General features: G+C 39.0%; 1 protein-coding gene across 1 annotated transcript; it reads right to left on the bottom strand.

Moving 5' to 3' along the window:
- Positions 1-1,556: 1,556 nt before the first annotated feature.
- Positions 1,557-12,530, bottom strand: ndufb9 (NADH:ubiquinone oxidoreductase subunit B9). The gene is made up of 4 exons (XM_056476180.1): positions 12,403-12,530; positions 8,728-8,920; positions 8,506-8,619; positions 1,557-1,800 (listed from the first exon to the last, which is right to left on the bottom strand). The coding sequence occupies exons 1-4, from the start codon at positions 12,489-12,491 to the stop codon at positions 1,669-1,671; spliced, it is 528 nt and encodes a 175-aa protein (XP_056332155.1). The 5' UTR covers positions 12,492-12,530; the 3' UTR covers positions 1,557-1,668.
- Between the last annotated feature and the right edge of the window lie 414 nt (positions 12,531-12,944).

The raw sequence follows: 12,944 nt of genomic DNA, 5'->3' as shown, positions 1-12,944 counted from the left end.
AAATAAGGAGTCACCTTAATTTTTTAAGACGAATCAAACTTTATAACCAACTTTAAGCCTTTTTCTGTTTTTTTTTTTTTTTGTCTTTTGCAGATTAGACTGGGGCATGTGGAGAAATGGGAATCACACCTCAGTAATGACTGCAAACTGAAGGTCTGGTTAGGTATTTCCTGAATGGATGGATGGATGAATTAATGATAGATAGATGTCCTTCCAAGAGGAAGGGGGTGGTGGTGGGCTTAGATTGTTAGATGTCTTCTCTGTGGCAGTTATTTACACTGTACACTGTTAACCCTTGCTGTAGATTATGCGGTAAATAACTGTACAATAGCCAGTGTTTTGCTGTATTAATGGAAACAGTATTTTCCTGTAAAACGAGCAGGATTTGGATAAGATAGTGTAGTGCAAAGAATAAATTATTTACTTTATTTTGCCATTACAGGTGGTAACTGTGTTAATAAATGGGAAATTACTGTGCAACTATTACTATCGCATCTGCATGCTTGACTGATCAAGGCGGCCCCGCATCAGCAACCACACGATACACCAATCATATGAATTTAAATACGTGTAAATAGCCAGATTTCCTTACTTTAGCCATCTTCGTCTTGAAGAATCCCCCATTTACCCCTATTCCCTCTCTTTCTTTCCTTAAATACTGTGGAGCTCTTAAGACCTACCTGAACTCAGACTCCCCCTCTCACTTGATGAATTGGAAGGGAGCTCACGGCTTTCTCTCAGGACAGCACACCTAACTCGCTCTTGTCAGTCACCAGCTAAGTGTGAACTCTTGAAATGTTATGTTAGGTGTATCCATTTTTTTTTGTCTGCGTAAACAGTCATAAAAGACTAATTGAATTCATTTTATATAGATTTATTAGACATTCACAAAAATTACTTTAAAAGGTGCTACGAGAAAATTGACTTGTGGAGAATGTTGCTGCTTGTCCTATAAAGATGAACACAGTACACGTATTATTGATTTGGTTTTTGGTGTGAGACTTATTTGGGTATCATGATGGTTTCGAGACCGAACCTGAAAGTGAGATGATGTCCTGACTGAACAAATTACTGACGCTGTTTTATGCTGGAGTCTTCAATAAAAGCCAAAAGCAGCAACTCGGTTGACTCTGTCATGTCTCGTATTCAGTGAAACAGATCAAAACATATTCACCACTAAAATGTTGAGCCTGGAAGCTAACAGGCTAATTTTTGTGATAAGTATTCATTCATTCTCCTTCGGCTTAGTCCTTATATTCATCAGGGGGCGCCCGCAGCGGATTGAACCGCCAATTTATCCAGCATATGTTTTACACAGCTGCAACCCAGTACTGGGAAACATCCACACCCTCATTGACACACACTACAGACAGTTTAGTTCATTTAATTCACCTATAGTTGGCATTACTTACCTAATGCCAACTGACCCAGCCGGGACTCAAACCAGCAACCTTCTTGCTGTGAGATGACAATGCCAACCACTAAGTCCATGCTAAGTAATACCAATTAAAAAGAAAAAAAAGCAAGGAGCGGTCAATAAAGCTGAACACAGGAGAGGTGTTCACACATAATAGTTTATTTAATTCTAAAGGATAGAGCTCATAGTGCTGTTGGACAAAGCTGAACTGTTTTAGACATCTCGGAATTCTCTTCCCAAAACCCGCATCTTCAGATGGGATGCTCTCTGGGACGAGTGACAAACTGCCACCACAGAGGTGGGAGATCTCCTTCCTTACGGGCTGGGGGCAGAGCCTCAGTTTTGGGACCATCAGCTGGGGTTTCAGCTTGCAGCTGCTGGACCTAACAAACAACAACAACAACAAAAACTATTCATTTATACTTCTGCGTCGCATGAACACCACAGCACTTCATAGGTTACACACATGCAGGAATCCTAAAGGAAATTTCAAAACCTTTTAAGACCTTCTCAGAATATTTTAAGAGCTCGTCACCATTTCAAGTTCTGATCAGTATCAAACCCTTAACTTAATAAACAGTTGTATGTAAATAAATGAATGGAGCACAACTGTGCAACAGAACTCTGATAAGCTCGGAAGAAACCTTGAAAGAATAAATTACGTTGTTGTTTTCAGCGCCTTTCTCCAACCAGGAGTGTGCAAACTTGCATTATCCCATTTTGCCGTCTGTTGTGCTCTATGGCTGGGCTATTCAATTAGTTTGTCATTGGGGACAGTTCATGAAAAGCATCCCAAATGAGGGGCTGGAGAGATATGACTAGGCCCACACGGAATCTGCGCACAGAATTCTGCAGAATTCTAGCCCATCATTAATTCTGTTTATTGACTTGAGTAAATCTATATTTATTTAGTTTTTAAATTACAGTAATATTATTGACTAATATGAAAATGTTCATCTGATTTATGTACAACGCAGTTTGTACAGTAATATTTTCTGTCTTTTAGTAGAGATATTATATGAGGGACTTGCTTTGTTTACCAAATAAAGTGAATATAATTAGATTTGCATTTTAAACATTAAATAAAAGTTTAAAAGATCATTTTTTTTTTATTTCACATATTAAGGTTTTAGTTATGATACTCCAAAAATAATTCCGCAGACTTACCAATATTCTCCACAGAAATAGCAAAAAACGTCCGCAGACTCCGTCTGGCCCTAGATATGACTTGCAATATGTGATGACACAACAGCAATATAAGAGCCCATATGTTGTATTTTTGCTCCTTAAGACACCCACGTGGGCTTTTTCTACATTAAAATGTTAATATATTGTATTTTGAAACTACATAACATCACTGCATTGTACAATGTGGCTTTTTTAATTAATTTTTTTTACAAACACTCAAATGTTGTATTTCAAAGCACAACAAAAGCAGTGCCTTGGTTAAGGATGCTTCTACATTCAGACACATTCATATGTTTTGATCTGCATAATTATGGATGCAACAATTATAGATTTTGGTTGTACGATTATATAGTCTGAAGAATAATCATGGTTTCACAGTTATCACGTCTAATGTAAATTTAAGCTTTATATTAGCCAAGTATTTAAATGAACGGTTGTTATCATCTGCGTTCATACATACATACTCATTTTAGTAATTTGTAATAATTCGGCCATTTCTTTTGTTTACATTGCACTGAAAGCCACATACAACTTTCACCGCTACGGCATCAGATGTTTTCTGCTCGGTGCGTCTGGAAGGCGCGAATAAACGGCACACATATTGGCACATATTCTAATATAGGAAGTAATGAACCTGCGCGCGGAAAAGACATGATATGTGAATGGCCTGCTGCTATAGTTAATCCAGTGTGCGTGTGTATTATGGCTCGTTTCCACTGACCGGTACGGTACGGTTTGGTTCGGTTTGGTACGGGTCACCTTTATCAGGCTTGCGTTTCCACTAACAAGGGTACCCTTATGGTGGGCGTGGTGTATGACAGACAGTTTCAGTCGACGTCATTCTCGCTCGAGGAAATGTCTACAATAAAGCTGTATGGGTCACTTATATATCATATGAGAAGCTCTTCTCACCCAACAGATGCTTCATACACATAAATGCTTGTGTATAAATGTTTATTAGTAATTTTTCAATGAACATGAGTTGATTATAACTGCAGATCAATGACAGTGCGAAACAGCCTACTGTAACGTCTGTAAGTATATTAAATAACTAAATAAATGAACATATATAGACGCATACAGCCCCTTGCAGTCTCCGAAATGTTACCAGCTACAGAAGAAATACACACAGCAGACATTTTCGTCCGTATTTAGGTTCAAAACAATACAAATTATAGCCTAGTCAGTGAAAACCTCTCATCTGTGTCTGTAATCTTCCGCAGCACACGTAGCCTCTGTTAGACAGTAATTCCGTCAATCTGAGTTCATAATAGTCCAAAATGTGAAGATAATAAGTTAGTTATACATTTTGTTCATGTTTGCTGAAAAAATAATGTGCTCCTTTTTTCCGGCTTCTCCTTTGTTTCTTCACGCTTCACTCTCGCGTTTGTCGGTGTCTGACAGGATCGGGTTTTAAAAGCACATCAATAATCAAGCGCAGGTTATTATCATCAGCTCAAGAAGTTTGTTATTTCAGATATAATGTTAGAGACGCGCGCGAACGCTAGCAAGAAAGCGAAACCGCTCGCGCCTCAGACTGCCTCGTAAAAAACTACGGGGCACAGGGTAAATCTGCTCTTCTTCTTGGCTTTGTGGCTGTTTATCAAGACGACGACAAGGTTTGTTTGAGCCCAGGTCGACCATGGCTCGTTATTATATGTATATATCATTCCGCTGTAATGTCTCGGCTCGTCGGCTGTGTATTTCAAACATGGCGGGTTTTTTGTTTTCATTCTGGCTTGTTGCGTAAGCGAATGACGTATCTCTGTAAACCAATAGCGTTCAGCTGCGCGTCTAGCTCCGCCTTTTGGTACCCTTTCACGTCTTTGGTACCCTTTCGAAAGGGTGCCGAAAAAGTGGTACGGTACGGTTCGGTTCGGTACGCTTTTTGACAGTGGAAACGGCTATAAAAGCGTACCAAACCAAACCGAACCGTACCGTACCACTCAGTGGAAACGGGCCATTAGCCTTGGTGTAGCTATAAGCTCGGAACTTTAAACTAGCGCACAGGCTGCATAACTTTGTTTAGTTGCAGCAGTTTCGTTCCATGAAACAGAAACGCGGCATTAAGAAGTCTTTAAGCTAAAGTATCCAAATGTTTTCGGCTGCTCGAGCCACACACTCGCTTAATGTCAGGTGACTCACGCTCTGCGCAGCCTTCAGCTGGAGCCTGTGCTGTATTGAACAAACGCACGTCACTTCATATCTATAGCAGCTGTTTTTAGACTGAACTACACTTATTTTTGATGTCTTGGTCACACGTATTTGGAGGGCCGGAACAACTTGCCTTCAGTTGAATAGCCCTGCTCTATGGTTTCACTACATTTGGAGAGTTTCACATCACCTTCCCGCGTTTGTTACAAATAACGTGACATCACCCAGACAGAGGAGGTTGGCCGGACACACCAGGCCCGAACCAAACGAAGAAAATAAATATATTTATGCTCTTTTGGAGTCAAACACTTTGGACAAAGCTTGAAAAAAATTTAAGACCACGTAAAAACAAGATTAAGACTTTTTAATACCTTTTAAGGGCCTTAAATTTCTCAATTTAGTTATCAACTTTTAATACTTTTTAAGACCCAGCGGACACCCTGTTATAGCTGATGCCTCTGTGACTCAGTAAAACTGCTTTCATGCAAAAAAGTTTCGAATATTCCACTGTTGTTCCTCTATTAACAAACTTCAATTAGTACAAAATGCAGCTGCCAGAGTTCTTACCAGGTCTAAAAAATTTGATCACATCACCCCAATTTTATCCTCCTTACACTGGCTGCCTGTTAAGTTTCGTATTGAATTTAAAATATTCTTACATATAAAGCTTTAAATAATCTAGCTCCTGTTTATCTAACCAATCTTCTGTCTCGCTACAATCCAACTCGCTCTTTAAGATCTCAAAACTCAGGGCTTCTGGTAGTACCTAGAATAGCAAAGTTGAGTAAAGGAGGTCGAGCCTTCTCATTTATAGCTCCTAAACTCTGGAATAGCCTTCCTGTTAACGTCCGAGGCTCAGACACACTCTCCCAATTCAAAACTAGATTAAAGACCTATCTGTTTAGTAAAACATACACTCAGTGCACCACTTAGCGGGCTTCCACACAGGTTCTACATCTTGTTTATATACACTATGAACAGCAGCTACGCTAATTATTTTCTTTATTCTCCATTTCCACCTGGGGATACTCTTCCTGAGGCCCTCAGACTATGCAGAGTCACTGATTCGATCCAAGACCAACGACGAGATGATCCCAAGGTTTCCATATCCTGGACCAGGCCGTATCCGGAGCAGCTACTGTGGTGGTCATGGAGGAGTGGAGAACATGAGACTGATTCCTGTGACGCTCCAGAGACAGACAAGTCTTCGCTGAGGCCAGCTTCCAGCCTCCGCCACTGAGACTGCAGCTCTGCACAAGACGTTTGGCCAGCGGAGAAATTCAAATGGTCGTGTCCAACTGAGTCTGGTTTCTCTCAAGGTTTTTTTTCTTCACTTTCGCCAATTAGTGAAGTTTTTTTTCCCTCTCCGCTGTCGCCACTAGCTTGCATGGTTCAGGATCTATAGAGCTGCGCATCGTTGGATTTGCTCTTCAGTGTTTGGACTCTCAGTAGTGATTATTAACCACACTGAACTGAGCTAAACTGAACTGAACTTAAACACTACAAACTGAACTACACTGTTCCAATTTATTATGACCCTTTATGTGAAGCTCCTTTGACACAATCTACATTGTATAAGCGCTATACAAATAAAGGTGAATTGAATTGAATTGTTGAGTGTTTTTGAATTACACTACGCTACTATAAAGAATGTTGACAGAAACTGCACAGATCATGGTTAAATTGGAGGTGATAAATGTTTAAAAGACTATAAAAAACGAATGCTGGATAATCATAATTATCTATTGACATATTTCATAATTACACAACACTACGTCATAATTAGCATGATTCAATTACATTCTCTGTGATCACCTTCTCGAACTGTGGATTATTTGTTTTTAAGCTAAAAAAAAAAGACCACAGATCTTCCTTTGCATTTTAAAAGATTGCCCTTTAAAACTACATTAATCAACATTTTTTTACAGCTTAAAGGGATAATAAAAAAGATACTTTAATTATTTACTCTCCCTTCACTTGTTCAAAATCTATTTAAAGCGTCACGAAACACCAAAACACATTTTTTGAGCTGTTAACAGTCATATATGCGTCCCGCTGCTATAAACACTATTAGGACACGTATATTTCACAAAAAAAGTGAAAATTGGTTGTTTATGTTATTTCAAGCAAATTTGTTCTTCCGGTTTGAAACAAATTTTAAGCTGCGTCACGCCGATTAGATCCTTGTGTGTATTCCATCGTGTAGACTAGCTGTCTGTACCTGGGAGTACTTTATGACTTCTCTGAGCCTGTTGCATTCATTCATGAGAAAGACTTGGTTCAAACCAATCAGCGTGCTCTATTGTGTATGCGGTGCAGCTTCATTAATATACATGATAGCTTCAATGACTGTTTGTACCTGTACAGTGTTCAGACAGCAGAGAGACGACACCATGTGTTGCCAAAACAAGTGGGAGAACAAGAATTGTTTGGAGATACGGGTCATCAGTGTTGCTTTTATAATTTGCTGCAAGGAAGGTTTTGTTTTCCTTGTCCCGCTATGAGAGCGCAGCTGGACTCACGTGTGGATTACAGTGCAAGCAACGCACGACAGAAATACGTGTCCAAGGAACATGCTCTACCCGAGAGCTTTTCTCATCTGGAAATGGTGAAATCCGGATTTGCTGCTCGTCTCCTTTAATAATGACGCGGCTCCAGTTGGTGTTGATTGTCCTGTCTTTACAGATTTGATTAGTAAGCGACCAGTGCTCTTTGTTTGTTTATTCAGAGGCAAAGTTAGTTCGTATCGTCAGCAGGACTCTTTCAGTGTTTAAAGACTTAAGATCTTAGTCAAATGATTACCAAGTTACTTAAGTTGACAGTACATTAATATACTACAATACAACACAATATTATAGAGTGAAAGATCCGCAGTAAATGCTGCTCTCAGAGTGTAAATATGTAAACACCGCAATCAAACTTTTACCGTTGTGTAGGATTTTCGCCGCATTTTGTGACAGGAATAACACACGCGGCTTTCTGACACTACCTAAGTTTCAGAGAAATGCGGAGGTTTTTTTTCTCTCATTTGCCGTGCGGTATCAAACATTCTATTAAAAATACACGCTTCCAGCAATTCCTTGAATCAAAGATCTCGTTTGTCACGAGGGGCATGAATGAAATTCCTGAATGAAAGTGCCAAACTGCAGTTAAAGTCCACCATTTAATAATTTATCAAATAATTTGATTACTGATATCCATGTAAACACAGTCAGACTTTCTCCCCTGCGGCTCTGTGTTTGTTTTGCCTCTGTGAAAATCAGCGTGAGCCCAAATCGAAACTCCCATTTTTATGCACATTCCTCTTTCCCTACTCCGACACTCCCCCTAAACAGAGCTGGACACGCCCACTTTCCTGGCTTTTTTTAAACTAGAGGTGTTAAATCACCCTGCTGAAACAGGGGGGTTTCATAGCCCTTTAAGTTTCTTTCTTCTGTTGAACACAAAAGATATATTAAATATCTGGATTTTCCATAGTCATGATTTTATCCCACTATTGAAAGTCAATGGATCTCAGCAACCAGCATTCTTTTAAACATCTTCTGTTCTACAGAAGCAAGCAACTCAAAGATTTCAACATGAGAGCAAACGAGGTGAACTATCCCTTTAAAACTAACAAAAATCTTACATTTTAACTAGCTTTCTAAAGCATATGACAAAATGTGCCTTGAACATTATAGATAAAAGTCTTGGACAAAGGAGAGCGAGTTCAAAATAGAATGTTCCAAACTTTACGACAGACAGACCTCTTTATCCCAGCTCTGTGCACGCAGCTTTAACCACTGCTCCCTCTTAGCAAAGTAATCAGGGTACATGGCTTTCTCAGAAGGATGCCAGTGATCGAGGCACCAATTGGGGACCTAGAGAAGCAGAAATGTGCACAGGAAATTAATGAAAGTCTAAACCATGAACTAAGAAAAAAACCAAACAAAACTGCACAGAGAGCCCACAAAATACATGTCACCTACTTTATAAGTCTCGTATCTCTCGTAGGATGTTCCTCCAGGTTGGTCGGGGAAGCAGTATGGCTGCGGGTGCTGATTGGACCAGAACTCCTCCTCCCCTGCCTTCAGAAGCATGGTGGCCTTCACCATGTCCTTCTCATCCTTGTTCTCATCAAAGCGTGCTCGAAGCAAACATGCATTGAAGCGATATTTATCTCTGAAAGAGAAAAGGAACTCTGTGTGAAACGCTATTGTTAAGACAAACACTTGCTTTCGGATGAACGGCTAATCATTAGCATTGTTAGGTCAATGTTGCTGTGAAAAAAAAATACATAGTAAGATTCTTCTCCTCTTCATGAACTATTTAGTACTATTTCTTACAAAATGGCTTTCATGAGTTAAAGAAAACTATTTTTTGAGTTTTAATACGTCCCTTTATAAAAAAAATAAATAAATAAAAATAAACCAAACAAACAAAACTATTTCACATTAACCCAGCTAAACCAGGATTTTGGACTGCAGATGTTTTTAATTTACTAATATATATATATATATATTATTGTGAATAGTTAAGCTGATAAAAGGGATAAAAGCATACATTTAACCATACTTTGTACTACTCAAGCATGTTTGGTGAAATTAGAATGAATGCCATAGTAAGGCTGCATTCACACCAGATGCAGATAAAGCGTGAATCGCGAGTGATTTACATGTTAAGTCAATGCAAAGACGTGAGTATACATTCTGCGTCACGATTCGCGCGAATGAGCGGCGCGAGTTGATCGAGTTGTGCATTTGACGTGTTTGATACGCGAATAACTCAAATTGGAAAATCTTAACTTGTAGGGACGTGATTATGACGTAGTGCCTGCTGTTGGTGTCTCGAGGGGAAATCCTCTTGCCGACATGGACAACAGTTCATCAAACTGGGCTGGGCTCAGTCTGAAGCACCGTTGAAAGCCTCCATCATCAAGGTACAGTTTCTGGAGGAGTTGATGAACTCACAGAGCTGGGTGCACCTCTAATGAAGAACTACTAGTATCTATTAAATAGATACTAGCATCTAATTAATAAGTACAATTACCTAATGATGGCGACGCGGTGGCGCAGTAGGTAGTGCTGTTGCCTCACAGCAAGAAGGTCGCTGGTTCGAGCCTCAGCTGGATCAGTTGGCATTTCTATGTGGAGTTTGCATGTTCTGCCTGCGTTGGCGTGGGTTTCCTCCAGGTGCTCCAGTTTCTCCCACAAGTGCAAAGACATGCGGTATAGGTGAATTGGGTAAGCTAAAATTGTCCGTAGTGTATGAGTGTGAGTGAGAGTGTGTGGGCATTTCCCAGTGATGGGTTGCGGCTGGAAGGGCATCCGCTGCGTAAAACGTGCTGGATAAGTTGGTGGTTCATTCTGCTGTGCCGACCTCAGGTTAATAAAGGGGCTAAGCCCAAAAGAAAATGAATGAATGAAGTACCTAATGATTAACTACTAGTACATAAAAATATCAATGGAAATCAATGGATCTTTAAAAAATGTGTTATTAGTAACAACAGAATAGTTACTATTAAAAAAAGTACTAGAAAGTAATGAATAAGTACTAGTATCTATTTAAAAGATACTAGTATCTAATGAATGAGTAATAGTATCTAATAAAAAATAACTAGTGTCTAATGAGTCAGCACTAGCGTATTTTAAAAAAGCACTTGACGCAAGCAGAGAAATATTTCTCAGTGACAGTTACAGCAGTGTTGCCATGGAGTGTTTTCTCCCATGCCCGCTGGCTGCCTCGTTTCTATTGGGCACACACGGACATTCATCCCATCGCGCTTCAGTCACAACACTTCAAAACAAGTTTTTTAAGTTGCTGCCCAGTAGGACATTATAAATATATAAATGTTTATAAATCAGGGCTTAATTTGAACAGGATCTTGCTCCGGAAAATGTACGATATTTGTATTTTTCTTTCCGGTATTTATTTTAATTAAGTCACTCTCAGTAGTTGGTGCTTATTGCTTTGTGCACAGTAAGCAGAAAAGAAATCAAACTGATGTGTACATAGTGGGATAAAAGAAAAATAAGAAACTCAATGCAGCCTTATGTAGTCGTCTGCAGTCACAGATCGACATCTGTCCATCGACAAGAAGAGTCCCCGGTAACCCGAACCAATTATAGAGTCACACCGTTATTTGTGGGTAATTTGAATCGCTCTACCTGCATTGTATTTGCATTGCCTCACACAATAAACATTACATATATTTCTATATGATGTAAAGTAGTCAAAGCAAATGACAACAACGCAGTGTTGCTTCTTTTACCAGTAACAACAGCACAGCAGATTACAGTAAATCTAATTATTATTATTATTTATTTCTGATTTATTCATTTTCTTATAAATTTTTTTATATTTTGTTCATCTCATTTTTAAAATTCCAATAATTCTCAAATCTTTTTATCATTGCTTTTTAACACAAAAAAATTATAATGAATAATATAATTAATTTCTTGTGGAAAATCTAATGCGCCCCAGCCTCACCCAGACTCTACCTCCAGCGGCGCCTGGGTAAATTGAGTTTGAGACCCCTGATCTAAAGAATAGACACTAGTGTCTAAAGAACAAGCACTAGTTTCTAACGAATAGGCACTAGTATCTAATGAATAAGTACTAGTACTTAATGAAAAAGATACTAGTATCTAAAAAATAAGTACTAGCAGGGGGAGCACTAGCAACAGGGGGGATCCGTCCCCCTCAGTTTTAGACACAGAACATTTAGAAACAGGTGATTAATAATTATATGAACATATGATCTCATACAGCCCCCCCTTTTAAAATGTCCGCTACACCCCTTAGTACTAGTAACATGAAAATTACATGTCAAACGGCTTGCCATACAGCACATGTTTTTTGTGCGAGATATCAGACAGTTAAACTACCGATAGAGGTAAAGGTGGTTTTATATTGGATATTCAGACATTCTCCTTAATAATATATTTCAGAAAAGTAATATTTGCAAATTCTAAATAGGGAAATCATATTAGCAGCAAATGACTACATTGTTAGTAGTCAAAGTACAACATTGTTCACACCGAATTAGATAGTGTTAATGTGGTTTTGTAGTCATACTTCCATGCTAATTCCGATCGAATATTCAAAGTAACATGGTAAACAATATAGAGACTTCTAAATGAACGAATGTGCGAATATAAAACCAAATTTGGCTCTATAAACGACCGTCACTGCCACCACAGGACAATCCGCGTATTGCACACATTCAGAAAGCCGTTTAGTGAGATACAAGTCAGTATTTTGGTGGTCACTTCACAAAAATGACAAATGACAGCGTGAAAAGTTAATCTGGGATCTCAAAGAACAAACAAGTAAATCTCGATAATACATGAGGACTGAGCGGCTAACGTTAAACAAACACGCGAATGTCTGTCGTGAACACGAGAAGCTAAACTGCACATTGAATTAAATATAATCCGATAAAAACGACCTCCGTTGAATAAATGCACCGCGGCATATTGTTAGCAGCTAACACAGATTCAATAGTTCAGGAGGACAGAGAACGAGTATGTTTAAACCCCAAACAGGAATTGGCAGGACAGACTGAGACCGATCGACGTTTTTTTAACACATCTGAGCGGCTCAAAACAATAACAACCGATACAAACGAATTAAGCTGCAAGTTATAAATGTAGTGAGCTCACCTGTAAACACACCACGACTCGAGGTGCCTCAGTGATTTCTTGTAAAGCCGCAGGACCTTCTGGCCGTGGGTCAGGTAGGCAGACGCCATCTTTCCCTCTACGTCACAAGTGATTCGCGCGTCCGAACACTGATTCATGAAAAGTCCGAATCTTTTGTTTCGATTCAATGCTTCGAGTGGATTTAAGTCAACACCTATGGTCAACACATGTCCAAGAATTAAAGGTATAGTTTACCTAAAATGAAATAGAGGTAAAGTTGGTTTTATATTCGGATATTCAGACATTCTCCTTAATAACATACTTTCAGGAAAATGTTCTTTGCTAATTCTAAATAGGGAAAAAAATCATATTAGCAGCAAATGACTATCAAAGCCCAACATTGTTCACACTGAATTAGATAGTGCTAATGTGGTTTTGTAGTCATACGTGCATGCTAATACCGATCGAATATTCAAAGTACTAAACAATATAGAGACTTCTAAATTACGATTTACTCACCCTCAAGTGCTTATAAACAGTTATAAGTTTCTTTATTCTGTTAA

This window comes from Danio aesculapii, chromosome 16 (assembly GCF_903798145.1).
Source record: "Danio aesculapii chromosome 16, fDanAes4.1, whole genome shotgun sequence".
NCBI lineage: Eukaryota > Metazoa > Chordata > Actinopteri > Cypriniformes > Danionidae > Danio > Danio aesculapii.
This window is presented reverse-complemented; position numbering and strand designations above follow the sequence as displayed.

Excerpts from the sequence above, each read along its gene's own strand:
- ndufb9 (XM_056476180.1), bottom strand. The coding sequence starts at position 12,491 with ATGGCGTCTGCCTACCTGACCCACGGCCAGAAGGTCCTGCGGCTTTAC. Across the intron at positions 8,921-12,402 it reads GAGTCGTGGTGTGTTTACAG|AGATAAATATCGCTTCAATG; the intron begins GTGAGCTCACTA and ends TTTCTCTTTCAG. Across the intron at positions 1,801-8,505 it reads CACAGAGCTGGGATAAAGAG|GTCCAGCAGCTGCAAGCTGA; the intron begins GTCTGTCTGTCG and ends GTTGTTTGTTAG.